The sequence below is a fragment of the Diadema setosum genome, chromosome 11 (genome assembly GCF_964275005.1).
Source record: "Diadema setosum chromosome 11, eeDiaSeto1, whole genome shotgun sequence".
NCBI classification, from domain to species: Eukaryota; Metazoa; Echinodermata; class Echinoidea; order Diadematoida; family Diadematidae; genus Diadema; species Diadema setosum.
In genome coordinates, this window is record NC_092695.1 from 36271989 (window position 1) to 36295925 (window position 23937).

At 40.0% G+C, this 23937-nt stretch overlaps 1 protein-coding gene across 1 annotated transcript; it reads left to right on the top strand.

Moving 5' to 3' along the window:
- Positions 1 to 5167: 5167 nt before the first annotated feature.
- LOC140234833 (uncharacterized) lies at positions 5168 to 20991 on the top strand. The gene is made up of 16 exons (XM_072314876.1): positions 5168 to 5207; positions 7756 to 7795; positions 8496 to 8586; positions 9410 to 9606; positions 11206 to 11273; positions 11833 to 11967; positions 12503 to 12624; positions 13416 to 13470; positions 14185 to 14374; positions 14771 to 14994; positions 15902 to 16039; positions 16623 to 16913; positions 17093 to 17363; positions 18937 to 19005; positions 19668 to 20027; positions 20515 to 20991. Exons 1-16 carry the CDS (start codon positions 5174 to 5176, stop codon positions 20696 to 20698), a joined length of 2469 nt encoding a protein of 822 aa, XP_072170977.1. The 5' UTR covers positions 5168 to 5173; the 3' UTR covers positions 20699 to 20991.
- The last annotated feature ends 2946 nt before the right edge of the window (positions 20992 to 23937 follow it).

A 23937-nucleotide genomic window follows, 5' to 3' on the forward strand; every position in this document is an offset into this window, starting at 1 on the left:
AGACCAACTGCTTCGTGAAATCCATCATTGGCAATGAGGAATGTCAGCTTATCATTAACCACCTGCGAATCTTTGGGAGAAATATCCAGAACTGTAGAGAACGATGAAGCGGAAGAGAAAAAAGAAATCCAGCGCAAAGTAAAGTGATCAGTTCAAAATTGAGCTGCAGGCTGATATCCGTGCAAGAATTCGCATTAAAAACGGTTATCCACAACCGAGTTTTGACACTTATTGACGTGACCAGCGTAAAAATCCTGGATATTATGAGTGTGTCTTGTGGATATGAAATGAAGCGTGAACCAGAAATACAAAAGCCGCACGCAACGCAAAGTTCCAATAATCATTTCAATGCGCCCGACAGAATCAGCGCAGAGTAAGATGGTCTTTGGGTCTGTCATGCAAACTCTGTCATGCAAACTGTCACGGTTTACTCAGTTCACTCAGTTCACTCAGTTGAGGTGGGGAAGGGAAGGGGTTAAGCATGGTAAGTGTCTCCTCTCCTCTCTCCCCCCCCCCCGCCTTCGGGGGGGGGGGGGGGGGGGTCGCGGGGTGGGGGAAGAGGTGACGAGGTATCAGCGGAGGTAAGGATGAGGAAATTGACTAATGATCTCGATAATTCGTGAAATATGGAATCTATTATTATGACATTCATAAGGATTTTTACATTTGCAAACGGTAACAAAGTAAGAAATACACACAATCGATTCTCCAAACCCTTTTACAAAATTTGCATAGAAACATAAGGGTGCTATTGGGTGCACGTTCCCTCACGTAACTATGTAGGAATACGCACATACACGCTTGCTGGCTAAACGTGCAATGTGTTTAAGTTGCCAGAAGTACCAGCTAACTCTCATAATCATCTCATTGTTCTACTGACATCAATATGAACAGGTCACAATGGTACTCACAGAGTTTGATAGCCCTGCAACGGGAGATTCCAGTAGGTAATACTGAGTATTGAAAGATGATGATGATAATGGAGCCCACTTTATGAGTACTCGTATCTGCGCACCACTTCCTATAAACTGACGTATAAAAGCCATTTTGATAAAGGTTTATTTCTCGGTATTATGGTCGGTCCCCATGAAAGCGTCATTCACTGAATTTGCCCGAGGATTGCTATATTAAATCGGACAAGGGCGGAGTTTTTTATGTTCAAATTCGTTTTGTCATTCAACTGCACTACACGACTAGATGTTTATGATAGTAAGTAGTACTCATCAAAACGACACATTACGGAAAAATCTAACGTGATTTTTAATCATATATATGTATACGCCGTCAAACCGCAGTGATGAAGAAAAACAGAATTAACAAACATTTTAGACTGAATATGGAGATGACAATAACCAATAGCTAAACACCTTCAATTATATTTGTGTCATTTTGTATCTCGTCAGCTTTCATTACCGCGTATTGTGAGTATGGTAAGGGTACCACTTATCGGCAGGGTACCTTCTTGCATCGACACCCTGCGTGTCATATAGCTGTCAACATAAAGAACGAAAAAATACGCGTGGGATTAAGCGCCATAAACTATGAAAATAATGATAAAGAAGACACGAAAAACAAACTCATAAAAAAACTAACAAACTAAACCAAACACGGTTCACTTACACATCCGCTTAGTAAATTGCGAACACGACACACAACTGTGAAATTCACGTGTATTACCTGTGGAGGAAGGGGGTGCCGATGTCGAGGTACCCTTTTAAGCCGAGCAAAGAAAATGCATCGCACGCATTAAAGTGGCGTTATTTCACGAAGGAGATTCAGAATCACCTGGACGGTCACGATATTCGAAACTTTAGTATTTATGACATATTTAAGGCAAAACTTCGGCGAATTTGTTCTGTACTTTTGGAATAAACAAGCTGCAGATCCTCAGGGTGACGATAGGTGGTACCCTAAATCATTCAACTAATAATCTACAATTAACTTAGTATTGTAGACCTAATAGTTGTTTTGTGTTATTTCTTTTAATTTGTCCCTGTTCAGGTCTACTCTTCTGAAAATCATGTACTGAGGCCTATTGGAATACGTAGATCGACATTGTATATCAAACCCAATTACATTTATTAAAGTGTTGTTACATAAACGTAATTAGGAGGATAACCCTAATGACTCAACATCAAAGATCGATACAAAAATCATGTTCTTTCACGGGGTCCATGGATTTAACAGGTTTCTACGAACTCGGCCTCTAGCATCATTAATCGATTCATGAAAATATACACATGGTTCGTTTCCTCAAATCGTATGTGATATACTTCTCTCTAAAATCCATATGAAACATGGACCGAGGAACAGGGGAAGGGGGGAGGGGGAGGGAGGGAGAGGTTAAACGTTTCCCTTGACCACACCCTACTAGCACTAACCACCCCATAACCTACCCTGCATGCACCCTGGCCTGTTTGCGGATGAAAATCTCAGTAGTTGACAATTTGGTTTTAAGTCAAATCCCCGGTTGAGAGCATGGAACGGGAATTCGAACGTCCTTTGTGCTGTTACAGGCTGATGGGTATAATCCTTATCTTTGATGTTAAACGCCTGTGTCGATTGACTGACTGTGTTATCATATACATGCTATACATTCATTAATTCATGGTGTACATTTATTTTAGAATCAAGGACGTCCATCTCATATAGGTTATAATAGAGTAATGTGGACATTTTATTATGAAGGTAGATTTCAGTGGTTGTAAAAAAAAATGACATTCTCGGACCATAATGTGGTCTGATCGTGAGGTACGTTGATACATATACCATTTTGAGCTGTATAATAGTGAGTGTAAGCCTATCTTGTCTTGCCGAATTCCAGTTTTTCTGTTGATTGATTTTTTTTTTCATAGGCCTTCTTTTTTTCCAGAACAATGTGTCTCCACACTCGGGGGAATTCTCTTACTTATGTGGTTAACACATGACTTTTGATGTTTATGAGAACAACCTATAGAGCAAACATCATCAACAGTCACATCCAGACAGAAAGAGCAGTACCCTTGGACACCTAATTGAATGCTTGTCGCTGCGTGGATTATTACCATGTATATACAAAGCAATTCGCCGACCTTCGCTAGTCACAAAACTCGACCCCGACAGGTTCAATTATTGAATCTTCTGCCTTTTATCATGACAATTTGTCCTTTAAATCCAAGTCAGTGGAGCTGTACCAGGAACACCTATGAGATTGTACTATTTACCATGTTTACTTCACTACTGACAATGGACGACGAATTCAACGTGTCCTTACAAAGAATTTTTCACGCTTATTCTATGTAGTTGTTAAAAAAGAATGTACTTTGTTCAGACAGTACATTTTCCCGTCTTGACTTTTGACAGGTTTCTTATCGCTCAAACTGGACTTTCGGCAAGGACGCTGTGCCAGAGATCTGGCTAAAATAGTGCCCATGATGTTTGATTTGAATTACAGCTGAAGCTTATAACAGTCTTCCCTGCATGTGTGGATCGAGCTAGTGGTCTGAAGTTTCGCGATTATAGATGAAGTTTTTTTTCGCATGCATGGGGTCTTTCGCAGCTAGGTCTTGTTTGAATAGGAGGAAAACATACAGAAAAAACAGACATGAAATTACGTAATTATACCATGTTCTGAATTGTCCAAGTTTTCTCCTCACAGACATGTACACTGTCTCCATTCAAGCGATCCCATCTCTAATGATACTGTAGAAATGTATTTTATTTTAGTGGTGTTTAAAGGTTTACATGAATATTGACAGGACAAGAAAATAAATCATTCCGTTACACAGGTGGTATGGGTCTGGCAGCGATGAACATTGCATCGGATATCAATAGCACTGAGTTACGATAATGACGGATTATATTCTTTCCAACCAGAGATTGTTAGAACCGAAATTACATCTCTGAAATTGAAAATTGTGAAGTATTTATTATAAGCTTCATACGGTATAATCATAAAAAAAAACCCAAACACACACACATACACAAATAGTTCATTTCACCCTTGCCGATTTCTGGATACCGTACAAAACTCGTCAATATGCCCTTTCTACTGTCAAGTATAAGGGCATACTGAGTAGGGCCTATATGCAAGCAATAATGAGGCCTAAACAAAAAAATTAAGATCCTGCAATCCCCCCCCCCCTTTTTTTTTTTTTTGCTTATTGTGTTAATGCGTTGTATGTGTGTATGTATATACAAGAGGGCGAGAGAGAGAGAGAGAGAGAGAGAGTGTGAGTGGTGTACATGTGTGTGTGTGTGTGTGTGTGTGTGTGTATGTGTGTGCCTGTTGAGAATAAGATGTCTAAAATGAGTTTTATATATGGATGGTAAATGGTAAGGTTTAGGTACTAGGATTTGGGAATATTAGTGGTATTTCATTAATGATAAATAGGATAGCTGTTTATACTAATATGTGGGAACATAATCGTTGGTCTTTGTGGGATGAGCGATAGGGGTTAGAGTTAGGGCGCAGGACGAAACATGTATGTAGACAGGGAGGATATCAGTGTCGGTTTGTTTTTCAGTACATAGTGGAAAGTATGTGTCCACTTGATTATACGTTATAGGCCTAATCTGATCACGATAGTTTAGTATCAAGATCATACGAAACATTTTAAGTTTTCGTTTTTCTTTTCTTATCGTAATGAGTTAATTTGTTAGGCATAAAACCTGTCCCTATAACATAAGAAACAAAATAATCCCATAAATCAATTATTGTTTGATTCAATTTGTTAACTCATTCAAAATGTTTGTGTAAATGTCAATTTGCATTATATGGAACCAGAAAGAAAACGTGTTAGGCAAAAAAGTGTCTGTGTGTTTGCGGGAGGGAGAGTTTGATGTCTTCTGCAATCGTTTCTTTATAAATTTTGTTTTTGTTGTTTACAAACCTTTTTTTTTTTTTACATCAGCCATGAACGCTACATGCTTTATGGGTTTATGACTGTATAATTATGTACAACGTTTACTCATCTCAATGGCTAGGAATGTTATCATACCTTTATTTTCATCACTTTTCACAAAATATTCATCGTACAAAATTAATTTTCTTCATGAACACAACAAGCCGGTGCATAATGATACCTTGGCAATGCAGTGACAGGGACGCATCACTGAGTGCAACATCCAGTAACGAGGATACTGGAAAACGCCATCTACGTCGCATCAATAGCTATTGTGAAGAGAGCGCAACATGGCCGAAGAGGACGAAGATTCGTGGTTGTACGGTAATGAAATTTAAACACGATTCTCGCTTTCGCCTCGATAGTCCTTTACATGATTCATGTTGATAGTGAAACTTTATTAACATTATTAATCTTACGAGAGTTATAGCTGTGAGTTTTGGGAGTTGATTTTTGCCCTGGGGGTTCTAAACATGCAACCTAGCTCAGTGACAGTGGGCAATATTCACAACCGACATTGAAATAGCACGAATGGGACCGAAGTAAACTGCTGTGTGAGCACCGCCACCGTACTAGTATCGCACAAGGTGCTAGGTGTCCAGGGCCCAGGCATGGCATGGCATAACTGCGACCAGCAGCCCCAACGTACAACGTACAGTGTTGGGGCTGCGCCGTTTTGGCCTCGATATTTTAATGTTGTACCAAACGGGTGCCGTTCCGGCGCTGTATTTCCTTAATTTTTCAACAAAAACTACTGGCAATACTTACATGGGTGGAATAAACCTAAATGATTCTTATCGGCGACTGTTTGATGCATTTCATTGCTTATGATGCAGAAAATGCTGTCTTATAAGGCAAATATCTTCAGCTCACCGATGCTCACTAAAACTCACAATCACTTGCACATGCGCACACAATGCATTCAGTGCAGTGCATTGACAGCTGTATTACTCGCTACATGATGCATATTCACCGTGCGATGATGCATTATTCATATCCTTTTGCGTCCGTAACGTTGACGTCATTGTTTACGCATGCGTAGATGCGTACTGATGGATAAACACGTTCAAAATAGCAGCAAAGCTCTCCACTAGGGCAGACCGCCTACTCCTAAAAAATGTGGAAAATTATGCAGTTTCCAGATAAATTGGTGAGAAGGACCAAGGCAATGGGGTAGTGTATATTTCATTTTATATTGTCACTGTGTTTATGATGGACATTTAGCTATGGTTTATTTGTGAAGTTGCCGTATATGTGGCAATAGGGAGTTGTTCGTGATTCTCACTTGCACGAAACTGCGGGGTAGCCGCCAGGACCCCGCCGCAGAACGGCGGGTCTCCGGGGCTAGGCATGGCAGTGCAGCCAGTCGTGTCAGTGAGTCCGCTTGATCATGTTGAGATAACCTCTGAAGCAGCTCTTTCCGAACTAAACTGGAACTAAACACTGGATCTAGATGATTTATGTATTCTGTAGAAGGCATACTCGTGAAATAGGCCCCACCACTGCATGTCAAAACCCGAAAACCTGTAATTTTAAACGTAGTGAAAAGTGGATATTTTTGCGTGACTAATTCTTCGCGCTCGCTCGGCCTTGTGTAACCCCAATGTTAGTAAGATAAGTTTCGCTTGTTTTTAATTCCACAAAATCAAGACATCAACTACTGAACATAGAGTTCTATGGCAAGCAAAAATATTTGTGTGCATTTTATATTTTCTCGCTAGTTTCTGAATTTGAATTCTGATTGAAATGCCCAAAAATTTCAACACCGGGAAAATGTCCACGTTTTCAGTACTAGAACCTATAGCCTATCTAGGGCCTAACAGTTCTAAATTTACTAGGTATTACTAGACTAAGCCGTACAGCTGCTTGCAGCTTACCCGTTCATATTTGTGAGTTCAGTCCCACCATGTGGCGTTCAGTTGTACAGAACTTTAAAAGCACAGTGGGTGGCGCTTTCTTCCACAGAATACTCGTGAATGCATCCCCACCAAACAGCATTTACGCGCGATTGATAAATTGGCGGGGCTGATTTCCACAGCATAAATAATAGCATCTGTTGTCCTTCCTTTCACCTAACAGTAGTTCCAGTAGCTTGAAAACTATCAAGAACTATTGTGGCCTGGTGCACGCAGCACTGTAATGAATGATGCTGGACTCTGATTTTGAATGTTGGCCTGAAAAAAAAAAAAAAGAAAAGAAAGAAGTTTCAAATGCCACACTTAAAAAAACAATCTAGCTGGTGATGCAGCTTTCTTCTGCCCTGGATCACTCTAAAACTGAAATCATTATTTGAAATCTTCACCAACAGTTGAACAATTCAAACACAGTTATAAGACGGTTTCTGAAATAACATAATATTTATTAAGCTTTTACTGTCACTGGCTGGTAGTTTTCTACTCTGGACAGTGCTCATCCTGGGGTGTTATCTCAAAGTGCTTTGTATCCAGTGGATAATACACTAGGGTAAGGCTGCAAGGCTACCAGTATTTGGTCACCAAATAAAAAAAAATATATTGCAGAAAAGATTAAATGATCAGAACACTAAGGGTTTTACCCTATATAAACACCAATGATTATTTGTTACTACGCAAAGAAAGCATGTGATATTTTACTGTATTTGATAAGTAACCCTAAACACTGATATTTCCATTTGCAGAAAATTAGAAAACTGTGACATACACACACACACACACACACAAATGTACAATACAATTTCACAGATTGCATGAAATGCAGAATTTTAGTGCAGATCAGATTGTGCACAGTATTCACTTACTTTCGTGCATTTCCATGAAAGTTTGCTCTCTTACCCTGCAGGCATGTGATTATACATTATGTTAAATGATTCAGTGTTTGATTCTTTGTTTTGTAGGAAGCAGTGAAGATGCTGCTCCGGCAGAGTCCACTCAGAGGTATGTACAAAATGGCAGGTGATTTCATGGTTTGCAAAGAGAAGCTTAGATCATAGATTTCTACTTGTTCCTGTACACGAGAAGAATACTTTGTTGATTAGTTTACAATAACAATGGATCATAGTAATGACAATTACATAAACAGTAATTGACTATGTTGTGTTAAATCTTACATTCTAGTATTGTACTCACGTTGATAGTTCAGTTTTGGTCATACAACAATGTGTTTAGGTAATGCAGATAAACAGCGCCCTACTTTGTTTGGGTTCAAAATCTGCAAAGGTTTGTCGGGATAAAAACTTAAGCCCATGCTGCTCTCTTGATTCTTGTAAGGGAAAAATAGTGAAAGTTGTACTGGATTATAGCTCTTCCTTGCATGACAATAGGACTCTTTAGAATGGCCATGATTACACAGAAGTGCATGCTTTGAGTGTGTTTCTTTTTGTATGCTGTAGACCGTCTTTTCATGAAGAGTTTAGACATTTTAAAACATTGTCTGCCTTCTATGATCAGGAATTACCAGTAATCTAATCCTTGTCATTAGTATGCTAAATAACCATGTAATTTGATCGAGAAACAAGTGTGGAAAGTTTGCTGAGTGGTAAGTCAATTTGCAGTTATATCTTGAGGCCATCATCTTCATGAGATACCTCCTCACCCCAGTTGTTCACTCACACATACTTTTCTTTTTGAATTCAAGTGCTGCTGTGACTGCAAGCATTCTATCAGCTGATGCGGCACCATTCACCAGTAAGATTTCCAGTTTGGATGTTGCTGCCAAAGATCAGCTGGTAAGCAAAAATTGTGCTCATCTCCCCCCCCCCCCACCCTTACACACGTGCCATCTGTTGTCTTTCTATTGCCAAGTTCACTCAGTAAAAGGGAGTAAATATTCTTTACACACCCCACCTTTGAATTCACAATACAAAAGCTTATGAACATGTGTGATGGATTCAAAACCACATTACATGATTTGCAGATTTAAGATATGTTAGGTGAACAAGATAACAAGGACCCTCAATGTTAAAGATGAAAGGTAGTGCTTTAAAATGGGAGAATTTTATCCACTTGTCTTCTGATGTATGATTGTAAGGTCACATTTCAGCGACTGCAACTTTGGGCTTCTCCAGGAGCCATAGATAGGAATGAGCTGCAGATTTCATGACATGAAACAGAAGTCGGCTGATTTCTTTTCATTCTCTCTCTTTCACCTCTGCTCTGCTCAAAGAAGGTCAATTTATTACATAAGGGATAGCCAGCCTCCAAGATCTGTAATGCTCTGTCTCCTTTGCTTTTGTGATCCTCACATCCGCTGGGGTGCTTTGTTTTTGGATCAGCGTAGATGTCCTTAAATTAATGTCAATGAGTAGAGGGATTAAGCAATCCTCATAATCCATGGATTCACATTAATGCTCTAATGCTGGACTGTTTCATGATAACAATATGTTGATTTGGGTATTGCCAGAATGCCCATGAAATAAATCAGCGAGATTTTATTGGTACACAAAGGGTTGAATATCTGTAAAGGTAAATAGCTTTGCTGTGTATTAATTGATGTTACTAAAGGACTGGACACTGCCTGTGTAATCAGTGTGTGCTCTGATTCTTTTGTAGGGGTCAACCCCCGTGGGTCAGCCCGAAGAGCTGACCCTTCCTCAAGAAGGTGTTAAGGCTGAGATAGAGGAAAGAGGTGATGACGAGGAGGGAGGGGGCGGTGACGACGACGAAGATGATGACAGCGACGACAGCGAAGATGACGAGGTGGAGGTCACAATTGGTGACATCAAAACAGGTCCCCTCAACACCTACGTGTAAGTTGATGTTGTTTTGAAATGATGCTGGGTGTGAGAAGCCGTGCTGTGGTGAAACCATCCCTTGACTGTCTTTAAAGAATATTGTGTCTGAAATGAAACTGAATGTGATAGTTTGCAGGGATGCGTTTTAACCCTAAAAGGGCCGGGCTTGGGGGGGGGGGGGGGGGGGGATGGATTTCACCCCCGATTAATTATGCAAATTAAGCTCAAGGTCATATTTTAGCCTAATTAAAAGCATTGAGAGTCTAATTTTTGATCTGTAACTCTGTTTTAGCATATTCAACAATTGTACATCACAAAAACTTCAAAAACTCATTTCAATTCTTATGTATTTTATTGTTTTCAGAATTTCTCATGTATTTCTTTGTTTTTCAACTTTTGTTTTTTCTGTTTTTTCATTGGAAATTGTCACCACTTTTCTACCATAATTAGCACAATATTAATCAATGAAAGTGATTAATTGTAAAAATAATCAGGTTTTTATGACTTTCATGACAGAGCACTGTTTTCCATAGGGAATGTACACAAAATCACAAAATTGTGCCCATTACAGAATTATAGCGCGAAACGTCGAGGGGGGGGGGGGGGCGCCCCCCGGCCCTTTTAGGGTTAATTTCCCAAACAGCAGGTAAACTAAAAGATGTCTATATTCTCTTTTGTCTACCATTCTGTCAGTGTTAAGCTGGAAATAAACCAGCCAAATCACATACGTTTAAAAGTTGAATCCATGCAGTAGGTACATTGTAGGTACAAGTAAGATGCAAGGATAAGCTGCTGGCATGAAAGTGATTGAAGTGATTTTTTCTTACAGGCATTGTTTCATTATACTGTATGACAGCATAGATACGCTCATCTTGCCATGTCTCTATCATATGCAGTAAGCATTTTGAAGAAGGGAATGTACTACTTGTGTTTTAAGGTCCAGGATTTCCTACACCTGTCAGTTTAGATAAACAAGTTTGTGAGTGAACTTTAGACATGTGTCTATGTCAGTGAACTTATCTGTGACTTAAAGGGACATTCCAGACGATTTTCATAATTTCACATCATGTAGTACATAAATCGACAACTCCATGTATAGATTTGTGGAATTTATTGTGGTTCTTGAGCAGAGAAACAATACTTTGAAAAACCTTAAGCAAATTACACTGAACAAGGATGATGACATAGGAGGTTCACATATTTCAGAAATGTAGCAGTGTAATTCCATTACAATACTGCTTGCTTGCGAGTTCACCTGTGTATAATCTATGTATGCCTTCTTCTTTTGTTCTGCTTCCTTGAGCCCCAACTCATGCAGTCTTATATGGTGACTCTGCCATGTCATCATCCTTGTTCATTGCAATTTGTTCTAAATTTTGAAAATATTCTTATTTTTCATTCCAATCATCACAAATTCTGAAACTCTGTCCTCTGTATAACTAATTTATAGTTGTTCAAATGTAAAAATCTGAAAATTATCCGGAGGTCTCCTTTAAACAATCACTTGCCTCATATTCATACTTAGCTGTGGTCAGTTTTTGATGTGTGATTTGTCGAAGTTTATGGAGTCTGATGTTTTGTTATTTTTATTCCCCCATCTGTTATTCTCTGTAGGCCATATGGACAGACCGTCCCAAAGCAATCTCCGTACACAAAGGTGTCGGCCACAGCAAGTCAACAGGGTAAGACAATATCAATGTGAACACTAGACCTGGTTTTTGAGCAAGTCATGAAAAAGTCCTTGTAGACAATGGCTCTGCGATAATGACTTCTTACAAAGAATCGAATTTTAAATTAATGATCATTTCAACATTTCATTATGTATATGTTTACTCTGAAACTTCATTAACCCATTGAGGACGAGTCCCGAGTATACTCGGGCAAGCGTCTATGGGAAATGCATGTTAACGCACAATTAGTCCATCCTCAATGGGTTAGATTTTCCTCTTTTGCATTTTATGCCAGTACCCAAAGAGATCCAGAGGTTTCTTCCTCTGTTGCAAAATTTGCAGCATTACCATACAAGCATACCCTTCAATCAAAATTATTCTGTTATTACTTCAGAATTGAACATGTTGTGCAGAATAATCATATTTATCCTCTGCATGGAAAACATACTTTTGGCAGATATTTTAGTGATTGTATGTTTGTATTGAAGAGAGAATAATGAATAAATAAAGTCTTCATCTTTGTGAAAATCTGTACCATCCCTGATGGCTTGTTTCATGGAAAACTCCACAGTGACCCCACCAGCGGCGACCCACCAGAAGCCGGTCAGCAAGGGACTGGACATTGAGGCTGAGAGTGCCATCAATGGCGTCCCCACATACTCCTTTGACCTGGACACGGTGGAGGACAAGCCATGGAGAAAACCAGGTTAGCTGAAAAATACTGGAGTCAGTATGCCAGATTGAATGTGAATATGCTCTGTATCTTCTTAGTCCAATGCATTCTTTTATTTGATTTCTGTGTTATTCTTTTTTTTTATGGTTCATTACTGATGATTCTTAGCTGCCAAGTGTCCCAAGAATCTTGCTTTAGATCTTATATATGGGACAGAATATCTTGATTGTAAAATGCTGAATGTCTACTCCAGCATGTATTTCAAAAAAGTGCAGGTATATTTTCAACTTCATTCGTTGAAGGTGGTTTATGAATACCATGTGGCAGGCAGTAGAGTAATTGACTAATGATATACAAATGTGGACAAAACAAAATGTGGGTCAGTATCACAAACACTGAAATTACCTGGGCACATTGAGTCCCCTACATTCCTGAAGTCAAAAGGTATATCAGTCATAGGTGTCATGATGAATGTCACTCCGCATTTGGTGGGTATCAACTTTTTTTTTGTCTCTGACAGTGCTTATCCAGCCAAGTCTGTGATATATTTTGTGAATTTTTTTCCTAGGTGCCGATTTGACGGACTACTTCAACTATGGGTTCAATGAGGATACGTGGAGACAGTACTGTGAGAAGCAGAAGAGGTTGAGATCAGAAACAGGCAGTCTGAACATTCCTTCAAAGCCTTTTGTGAGTACATTGTACCTCGTGATGCTATAATCGTGTGGGTGATACACAGACCACAAGATTCAGAGGATTAGCTCTAGTCAGTTGTTTGTGAAAATGCTGTAAAATCTGTTGTACAAGCTTGTCTTTTGAATAAAAAGGTACATAGGAGTAGAACTGGTGAAACTGTCTGTCAGGTATTAACAAGTTCAGATATATTTAGATATTTAGATATCAGACTTCATTTTGGGAGTTCCTTTATAGACAGAAGTAGAACATGGTACGGCATACTAACACTTGACATTTGAACTCACCCATGTCATTTCCACTTGTCACCACATTACTCATGATTTTGGGTATTAACTGTAAGCAAAGCTCTTTGTGAGCCATTTGCAGAATGGTAGCAATATTTGAATGGTGTGTATGTTTGAAGTTGGTGTATGCTGTCAAATGGTGACTATAAGGAATTGCTATGACAAGGGAGAACTGTCGCATACCCTGTATGTCATATGTTTTTAGACCTGTGTGGTTTCCCCTTAACAACAGATATAATCAGCGAAGAATTAGTAATCAGATCAACACAACTCGTATGTTGTATGTAGATGTAACGGGGATTTAGTGTACTTCATACGCAGATGTGTGATCCTTAACATGACAAGTTCAACTTAAAGCACTTAGACTTTTGCTCCATCTTATTCCCTAGCTCATTAGTCCACTGGTGATATTGTTGTTATCTCGCATCTTGTCTTACTTGTAATGAGCCCAGAAAGGAATGAATTGTCTTTATTCAATAATTGTGCCTGTTTTATTTGCAGGGTCAGTATACATCTCCCTCAGCGCCGTCCAGGGAACCAAGCACCCCAGATAGCCGTAAGTCTGGAGTCTCCTCACTGTGCCACATTCATTGTTCTTTATTTCTTAACCCGTTGAGGACAGTCTGATTTTGCTACAACACGCATTTCCCATGGACGCTTGCCCGAGTATACTCGGGACTCGTCCTCGATGGGTTAATTAACCATTGTTGGATACAGAGGGCGTTATACAGCTGCAGATTTTACCTGTGTTAACATGTGTGCTTCATGGCTGCCTTTGTTGAAAGAGCCAATCCTTAATTGTTTTACAATCATTCCTATCCACAAATCTCAAATTCATGTAAAAGAAGATTGTTACTAGTGATAGAGAAGGCATAATTGAGTGCTTCGATGCTCCATTTTGTACACATATTTGCCCACAATATGTTCTTTGTAGGAAGTATGTATAATGTAATGTTAGATAGACAGAATCATGATGCAGTCTTCACAGCACATCTTGATGACTCAAACTCATCTTAGCTTCCAAAGCTTAGTAGCCCTTCAGAGAGTTCTGTCAAATGGAAAGTTCTTGTTAAGAGGAAAAGTTGAATGAAATATCATCATACTTAACTGACAAGATCATAGATGAGATACTCATATGTTTGAAAAGATTGTATGCTAACCTGTTCATATGAGATTCTGAAATCTTGAGAGTTTGCCTATGACCCACCAAATTTCGGTAGCAAATGGAGTAATATTGATTCATCTTTATTTTTGGTTTTGATGTGATCAGAGACGTCACATCCGCCTCAGTCCTTCAGGCGGCGAGAGAGCACTGGGAGCACATCCAGCTACAAAAGCCCCACTGTGGGCTCCACGATATCCACTGTCGGAGGGAGGGGAGTTCGGCAGCGCGACAACAAGGAGAACATGGGCGGCGCCATCACAGTCCTTGGGTCATCCAGCAGTTCAGTGCCAAATTTGTGAGTAATGGCATCAGTCTAAGCTTGGAAGTTCAGCTTGAAACAGACCCAAATGTACCTCTGGTGATTGCTGTGATTACAAACTTAATCAGTGCACCCTACTGGAATGTCAGAAGATAAGTCATCTGTTGTGAATTTATTCGATTGGACTGAAATCAGTCAGGCAGTTAGAATAAACTGTGTTTGAGTAAAGTAGTTCTGTGATTGTGATGTATTACAGATCTGGTGAAAACTCACTGCTGGGAATAGAAGCATTTAATATTGAAGAAATGACACTCCTGTATAAAAGAACTAGAATATGCTGTGAGGGTATATGTGACTTGTATGATATGTACACATTGTTGGGCATTGTGTGTGGCAGTAACGGTTGGAATTTTTATTTTACTTTGGCAACAGCAGTAGCAGTGGAGGAGTCTCCACCAGTGGTGGTGGAAGCAGTTCTGCCAGCAGTACCATGGCGACGGGCCAACCCATCCAGTCTACCTACAGCCAGCCCCCGCCCATCACCCCCACTTCGGTCAGCACGGGGCCCCCGCCCATGTCCCAACCTCCACCGGCAGGCATGATGCATCACAATGCACCAGACTTTTCCCAGCCTCCTCCGTCTCTACCACCCAGAGGTGAGTTTCCCTCCGCTCCTCACCAAACAAAACTGCGAACAAAATGCTCTCCGAGTGTATCAGTTATCCTTATCCCTTACTATGGTCTGTTTGCTAAGTGACACAAGTGTCTTGAAGCTTTCTACCAAATGAATACTGTATATGCCGAATATTTCATGAGGTTTTCATTTTCGCGAATTTCGCGAGTCGGATGCTATGCGCGAAATTAAAGACACACAAAAATATTGACTCTGATCCCGATGTGAATGTGACGTATGTGTGTACTCTTCTCCGTTCAGTACAGGACCCCATGATCGCGAATTTAACCACTCGCAAAATTGTCAGGAATTCCCGATTCATGAAAGTTTAGACTCGCGAAATATATGACATACACAGTATATTCCTGTCCATGTAGTGTAACGGTGACCTTCTAGTTTGACTTAAGAGTTTTGCCCTCGAGTAGACCTGTCTGGTTACATCATGTTAAGTTGCCGTTATGTGAAAATTAGATTGCCAATGCAAAAGCTATGGATCAAGCTGATTCATCCACCCTTTGGAGAGATATTCAGCTGTGAGGAAGCAAGAACATTTCAGATAGGATAAAATTGGGAAATAAGTCATCAATTATTCATTTGTAGGGCTGCAGTGATTATAGTCATATGGATCAGTTTTGCAAGTCTGAATAGTCAGTCTTTAGTCCTTACAAGGGTTAAAAAAGTGGCTCTGTGTCATCTGTTTGACAGTGTACAAGTAGAGGTTAGGCCACCAAATTTATTGGATGATTACCATGAAATGTTACCATATATTATATATTGTCATATATCCAGTAAATAAAAATCTTAGATGTTGTGCAAACCAAGCATGTTAATGTGAGGCACTTTGTACAGACCTAACACTGACTGTTTGTTCCTCCCCTTTCCCCCTACAGGTCCCCCTCCCACAGGTCCAGCCCCGCCCCCTTCCGGTCCTCCCCCTCCCATGTCTGGTCCTCCACCCAACATGAATGTACCTCCACCCATGGGTGGACCCCCTCCAAACTTCTCAGGACCACCCCCAAGGTTTGGAGGTAAGGCATGACGTCCATGAGGAAATATTCTAGAGATCTGTTGAATGATGATAATGGTTACTTATATAGCACTATATCCACAAATGTGCTTAATGTGCTGAAAAACAAAAGTTAAAATGGAAGGTGATACAAATAAGGATCATTGCATAATAAACAGTCAAACAATATGGAACAAAAGAAACTACTTGGTTTGGACTTTTGGTGTAACATATGAAATGGAGTCAGATGAGCATAGTTTCCTAAGAAGGATATACTGCTTGAGGAGAAATATTAGTTAGGGGCCAGTTCCATGGACACAATAAACCATGAAACATAGTATTGTGGATGGAATTTGTAAATCTATGGGCAAAAAATGTAATGACTGAAACTCAGGGGTATTGTTAGCTTGTGAGTGTGTGTGTGTGTGTGTGTGTGTGTGTGTGAGTTATAGGGGCAGCTGTATTCTGAAGGTGTGAGAGCTGATTTTGAGGCAATTGAATAAAATGAATATTATGACAATGTGGTGTAGAGGATGTTTTTCAGTGGTTTATTTGTGGAAAACCATAATCACGCTGCCACCAAAACTCTGTCTTGTCTTCTACAGATGTGAGGTACCCACCACCATCGCAGCCTCCGCCCGGGGGTCCTCCACCCATGCAAGGGCCTCCTCCCCCCATGGGGATGCATGGTCCCCCACCTCCAAACATGGGCCCACCCCCACCCATGGGCAACATGCCACCCAATCAGATGCCCATGGGGGCTGGCCCTCCTCCGGGTAACATGATGCACGGCCCCCCGCCAGGAATGGGTGGGCCACCCCCTCATGGTCCCCCGCCCATGGGACCACCACCGGGCAACAACTGGAATAGACCACCACATCCCTTTGGAAGGCCAGGTTAGTTTTCAAAATAGCTGTGCTCTGTGCTGAATAATATTTGTCAGTTTTGAGGACCATTTCACATGAAGTATGCAAATGTAGCTAATCTGTCAGTTTATTATATTGTTTTCATTAAGGCAAGGTATTTTTTTGAAGTGTGATATATACAATATATGTTTTGTGCTCCTGTTATGCAGATGGTCCACCTCCTCCATTCTACAACCAGCCTCCCATGGGTCCAGGACCTGGCCCTGGCCCTGGTCCAGGCCCAGGTCCAGGTCCTGGGCCAGTGCCGGGAGCAGGGCCCATGCCCATTCCTCACCCGCCAGGCTCAGGTCCTATACCGCCCTCATCGTCCATGCCAATTGACTCATCTAGGAGCCATGAAATGCGAGAGAACAAGTCTTACGCACACTTCAAATCTAATTGGACCAAGGACAGGAGTGACTCAGAAAGTGACATCAGCTCGTAAGTTTTTTTGCTAAATTAAAAATTTAGTCACAATATTGTAAATCTTGCTTCTTCCATCTTGAATAGAATACCAAAGTAATGATATCACATTCTTTTGTTCTAGCATAGTGCTGGTTTGCACAAAATAACCTTGTACAAGACTTCAGGCAATGGGTTGGAATCAGGTACAAGCATGGTTAGCAACCACTGTGTTCATTTATACTCTGGTTCTGTGATGTTGTTTACAGCCAGTTTCCATGGCGATGAATGGCTATAATGTCGCGGTTTCGTACTCCATTGTGATATCTATTTATTTGATTTTTGCTGAAATGTAAGGATGACATCCATAATACTAGAAAAGCACTCTGAGAGCGCAGACCTCTGCCAAGCATGCAGCTCATTTCCACCACTGATCTTGTTCTTCCATAGAGATATCAGTGATTTCCACCCATATGTACTTATAGCATCGTGTGCTGAAAGTCGCCCGATTTCCCAATATAGAAGCCTTTGTTACGTCATAAACCCTCAGCTGCACAGCGCGCCTCGTCCTAGCAGAAACTAGAGCACGCACTCTAGTGCGCGCATGCAAACCTCAAATACGCGCAGCCTGAACTATCAAGTTGACCCTACCTGTCAAACTATCAAAAATCCTTCATAAATTCCCCAAAAATTCTCGGATCACCACCAATAGTTAATCGTTTGTTACTTGTGTCATTCTCAATCTTTCCTGCAAGTTTCATCCCAATCCGTTAACTACTTTTTGAGTTATTTTGCACACGGACAAACGAACGAACACACAAACCCAACGGTAACGAAAACATAACCTCCTCCCTTAGCGGAGGTAATAAAATCCAAACTGGGCGATAGCATACAAGTGCATGTCATTACAAAGACGGTGGTAAAATGCATGGTAGGAATAAATGTTTACACATACAAGGTAGAAAGCAACATGTACTCCTACAGTAAGTGTGTAATTCTCTTGGCTCACTCCTTGACACATCTCCTGTCAGGTCATACACAAGTTTATTTTTGGAAAAGAAAACTGTTAGCATTAGGTATTACAGCATGTAAAGCAGTCTTTATGTCTATGCATGTTTGTGTTTGGCTTATGAGGTAGATGTACATGTAGATCTTTGTATGAGATATTGGAGACGAGTTCCGAATCCCCGTTCTTTGCCACCGTTGCCTCAAACTAAATTTCACATACCTTCTTTTTATGTCTGAATATCCGAAATACAGTCAACCTTGCCTAAATTGAATCTGTTTGGATTGAAAAAAAAAAAAAACAGCTTTGCCGCAGATAAAATTTGGTTTATGAGGGATTAAAATCATTAGAATATAAAGAGAAGAGGACTTGAAAAGACCTTCAACTTAGGCAATTATTTGACTTATGGGAGATCGACTCAAGCAAAGTCGACTGTAATTGAATATCTTAATAATTTTTTTTTTTTTTTTTTTAGCACAAGAAGACGAGAGTTATTTTCATGTTGGAGAATGCACAAAGTAGAGCCTTATAGAAATGAAACTGAAAAGAAAGAGTGATGTTGTGTTAGTGATTACCTGAGTTTTGTTTTCCTCGTCTGATTTCCAGAGGGGAGGAGGGCAAGAAGGAGTCTGATTACGACAGGGACTACCGGGAATTCAGCAGGTTTCTCAACAGGTGGGTATAAGGTCCTGTGGCAACCATGCCAGTGGTTCCCGCCATTGCATGAAACAAGTAACCAGAATCAAGTGCAACTCCGTACAGTGACACAAAGTGTGATAATTTCTTACATTGATTCCTCTCTTTTCATTTTGTGAATAGCCGTCTTTGTAGCTGTGTAGGTTTCTAAATGGGAACATGAAATATATGAAAAGAGTGAAAGAGATGTGGGCATTCAAGGATACAAATTATATAATGAGAGGCTTGATTCAAGACTATAAATCTTTACTCTGTTTCACGGTCTGGTGTCATGAGGATGAATGGAGGCTCGTTCATAATTGTTTGTCAGTAGTTAGGCATTTTATATATTTTTAATTGTGAACCCAACCTGCTTTCTAGTACTTCAGATGATAATATCAAAAGTATGAATAATCTTTGTCTTTTCTTTGAAGTCTGGAGTTGCGTATTACTAAAATGAAAATTAATTACACCAAGTCGATATCATGAAACTTGCTGCCTGCATTAATGACCTATTTTTGTTCTTGATATTGGTTGTGTCATTACTGCTAGCAGTAAAATGACTGTATTGTCATTGTTGTTGATACTAATATGATCACGAGAGGAAAATCGTTATCATCCACCATATGACATGAAGTCTGACTTGTATTGTCTCTTTACAGGGAGGCAGAGGCAGATAGGGCCAGGGAGCTAAGCAGGGAACACAGGGAACGCAGCAGAGACCGTAGCAGAGAAAGGACCCGGGACCGGGAGAGGGACAGGGACAGGGACCGAGATCGGGATCGAGATCGGGACCGGGATCGCGACAGAGACAGGGACAGGGACCGGGACCGGGATCGAGACAGGGAGAGAGAACGGGAGGACAGGAGCAGAGACAGGGACCGGGATAGGGACAGGGAGAGGGAACGGGACCGTGGAGAGCGGGAAAAGGAGAAGAGGTACAAGGAAAGAGAGGGAAGCAGCAAGGGGGATAGTAGAAGCAGGGACCGCTACAAGGATGACAAGCACAGATCATCACGGAGGTAGGCTTTGATGAAAGATTTGTCAATATTATTCTGTCCTTTCTTGGATTATCTTGCAACATGTTTGTTAATGACTTCTCAGGAAGCAGTTAGAAAAGGTCATCTCTTACAAATTACATGAAATTCAATTTCTCTAAGAGTTAATGGTAATCAGTTGGGCAAATCATTTCTATAGGTCAGTGCATACCTTTGTATGCTGATGAGCCAACTTGAATGCTTGCAATGCCAACTCTCGTAGAAATTTGATTTGAAAAAAAAAAATAGAAAAATACAGCTAATTCTTTCCAGGGAAGCACTTACATAAATCTGTCTCTGATGTATGGCTGTCCTTTGATAAGAGCCAGTATTTCAGCAGCAGTTGAATGTGATTAATGATACTGGATGTGTATTCTTTATGGTATTCATAGCACTGAGACAACTAATTCCCTGCCACAAGTAAAGTCGTGTAATCATATGGATTCCATGGTGTTTTTGCTCTGACTTCCAGGAGGCGAGACGAAGAGGATGACCGATACAGCTCCCGTCACCGACACAGCAGCAGCAGACATTCTCGCCGTGACCGTGACAAGTCGGGTGACATCGGGGAGGAGTACGAAGTGATCGATGCTGCCAGCGCCGATGAGGACGACATCAACTCTTCACTGGTGGCAGACGCATACCAGTCAGATTGAAGAGAGTTTTCCCCCGAACAATAGTTGCTCCTCGAACCATGTGGAATTAAGACCCAAGTGTCGGTATTTTTCACAACTCTACCTTCACAAAAACTGCGCTGCACATGACAGCATGTGACACTCCCCTTCTGTTCTCACACCATGCATAATCATTGTCCTTGGTACCTTGGTAGAATGACAATTATTTGGATTTCTGTAATAGCAACATGTAAATACATAATGGACCCATGGAAGGAATGGAATGAATTGTAGCAGGAGAATAGGAGGATGAAGGAGAGTTGCAAAGATAATGATATGCTTCAGGTTCATTTCCCCCCCCCCCCCTCCATCCCCCCCCCCCAAAAAAAAATAAATAAATAAATAAAAAACAGCCCAAAGACTTAAAAATACAAAATTTTACACAGAGATGCATAAAATCTCAATGGGATATGAATGTTACTGAAGTCCAGCCATCAAATTGAAAGAAATACCACTCCATTCCAAAGCCCACATAATGGGGTTTCTGAGGTTTCAATTTTTTTCCTTCAAATATTGCCAATGCAAATGAGTTTAAAAAGGGTGCTGCTGTTTAACCAGGAAGGTCTACTGTTGTTTACAGCATGATAAAACAAAACTTTAGATTTAATGATTGGAATGCATAAGGATGAGGATATTATAAACTGTTTATTTTAATCCTGATGCTGTCTTATAACACACAAAATTCATTCATGGAACTCAAGTTAGTGGATATGCAATGCGATGAGGAAAACATGCTTCTGAAGTTGTTCATTCAATTAGAATTTTAAGTCAGTGACAAACCTTGTACTAGTCAGACATTCTCAGGGTCATGCTTTGTTGAAAGATGGGTCTTGCTTTACATCAAGATGATTGTATCTTTACTGTACACTTATGTGACAGCAAGCATTCCACTGGCATTTTCTTGAGTGAAATATTCATATTTTGTAAATCATTGATGTCCACAAAAATAATACTCTGCATGAAGATTGTGTGATGTGTAATGATAGGCACTGACAGGCATGGTTTTCACATTTATGTATTCAGAAACCCGCTCTGAATATCAGGAATATAGTGTGTGCACTTCAAGTACCCACTATGCTTGTTTTTGACGTGTGTCTGAAGAGGATATGTGTTGTCATGTGGACAGAGCTGACTGCGTGCTACACCAGGAATTTTGATGTGCAGTTGAAGAGCGGAGGTTGCAACCTTTAAACGGGGACATGATGAGAAAAATGCACAATAAACATGAACCAGTGAGCCATGCATTTAAGAAAATGAGGAAACAAGTCGTGTAAGAAATGTATATGAAGGGATGTTTTGAGGCAGGTGGTAATTGGTATTTATAGTGTTGACAGTCATCATTGTGGAGTTTGTGTGGGCACTGTGCACTTGTACTCCAGATCAGAATAGTTTGTACTGCAGTCAAGTTCATAGGGGAATATTTTATATTCATAATTTCACTCTTTATTCTTGTTGCTCCGTTGCTGTTGTTGTTGTTTTTTTTTTTAATGCAAGTCTTAGTGCATTTAAGTGACTGCTCCCCCATTCATTCCAGGAATGACATATCAGTAGAGTGAGGTTTAGTCGTCATTGCTATTATTTTGAAGTTAGGGCTTCAGTGATCCAGTTGGATGACACATCTCACGAGATGATATAAACTCCTTCAGCTCCCTGGAGTCCTTGTGAATTAATTTCATTGTGCATACAGGCAAGGTATGATACGACTAACAGCTTGGACCTTGACCTGTCCATCACACATGTATGTGTGAAGTTGTGGACACATGGTGCATACCCGGTAAAATAAAGCAACATCCATTTCAGACAGTAAACACACAAATCTAATGTAAAACTATTCCTGCTATGACACAGCAAATGGGCCTAGTGATGTTTGATGTGAAATGGAGACATTGTATACTGGCTAAAGGGATCGTACAGTTTTGGTTGAGACTTAATTTCAGGTTTCTAACATTTTTTGGTGAAATAATGAGAAACTTCTAATGAAATATGAAAGAGCATGCAATTCTATGAGGAATTCAACTTTTATTTGATGAAAATTGGTCTTGAAATGGCTGAGATTGAGATATCCAAAACAGAACGATTCTAATAAAGTGTTGGACCCACACCTTATTGTGATTGCTTTGTTTTTCTTTGTTTTTGGATGTTTCAGTCATTCCAAACCCGATTTTCGTCAAATAAACTTTGAATTCCTTTTAAAATGGTATGCTCTGCACTATATCATAAGTGTTTTCTTGGTGTCTTGCAAAAAGTTAAAAGCCCAATTGTCATCTCCACCAATACTGTACCATCCCTTTAAGTGTATGTTTGTGTCTGCTTACGCTTGTTACGTCTTGTGTACATGGGAAATTTGAAATTTGGAACCAGAAATAACAGAAAATCTGGAAGAAAAACGAAAATCATAGAAAGAATATTCCTTATTGTAGTAATGGTATGACTTCTAGTCCAAACAACAGTAGAACAACAAAATTAGTTAATATTTTCAAAAGCATATGAAAGGTTTCCCTTGAAAGTTTATTCCCCACTCCTTTTTTGTGTGGTTCTGTTATTGCTTGATATGCACTTTAACGTTAATGCAGGTTTCATACACATAGATGTAGCTCTCTTTGTCTTCATTTGTCTCGTTGACAAGGTCATGACAAGCTGTAGTCTTCATCACGGACACATTTGACTCGGCACACCAAGATACAAAGAAGAGACAGAAACACCAAGTTGGGCTTCAGTTGGATGTGAACAAATTTATTGCAACTGCATTTACACAGAGATTTTATCCTTGCAATTATTTTGTTTTTGTAAGTTATTTTTATACATGTGTACGTGATGAAATATAAATCTGACCAGAAATTAAAAAAAAGAAAAAATAGCTGCGCAATGACACACAAAATTGTTGAAGAGTTACATTAAAATCACTTGAGTGTTGTGCAAAGTTCATAGAGTTGTCAGCCAGATACTCTATTAGAATGTGGGCACTCTTTCAACGTATGCACTTAACTCTGTAAAACAGTGTTGAATACCACCTGTGGAAATGTACAGACATGGCATTTCTCAGTTCGTTTGGTCATTATTATTTAAAAACAGTGTTTAGTGCAAGTGTTCAGTGCAAGTTCTCAGTACAGGATTTCAACTGGAAATTTGTTCAACTTTATTTGTTATCACTCATTTGATATTTATGAGATGCCCCTGCCAGTGACTTCATGTTTCATACTTCAGATATTTAAATGTCTAAT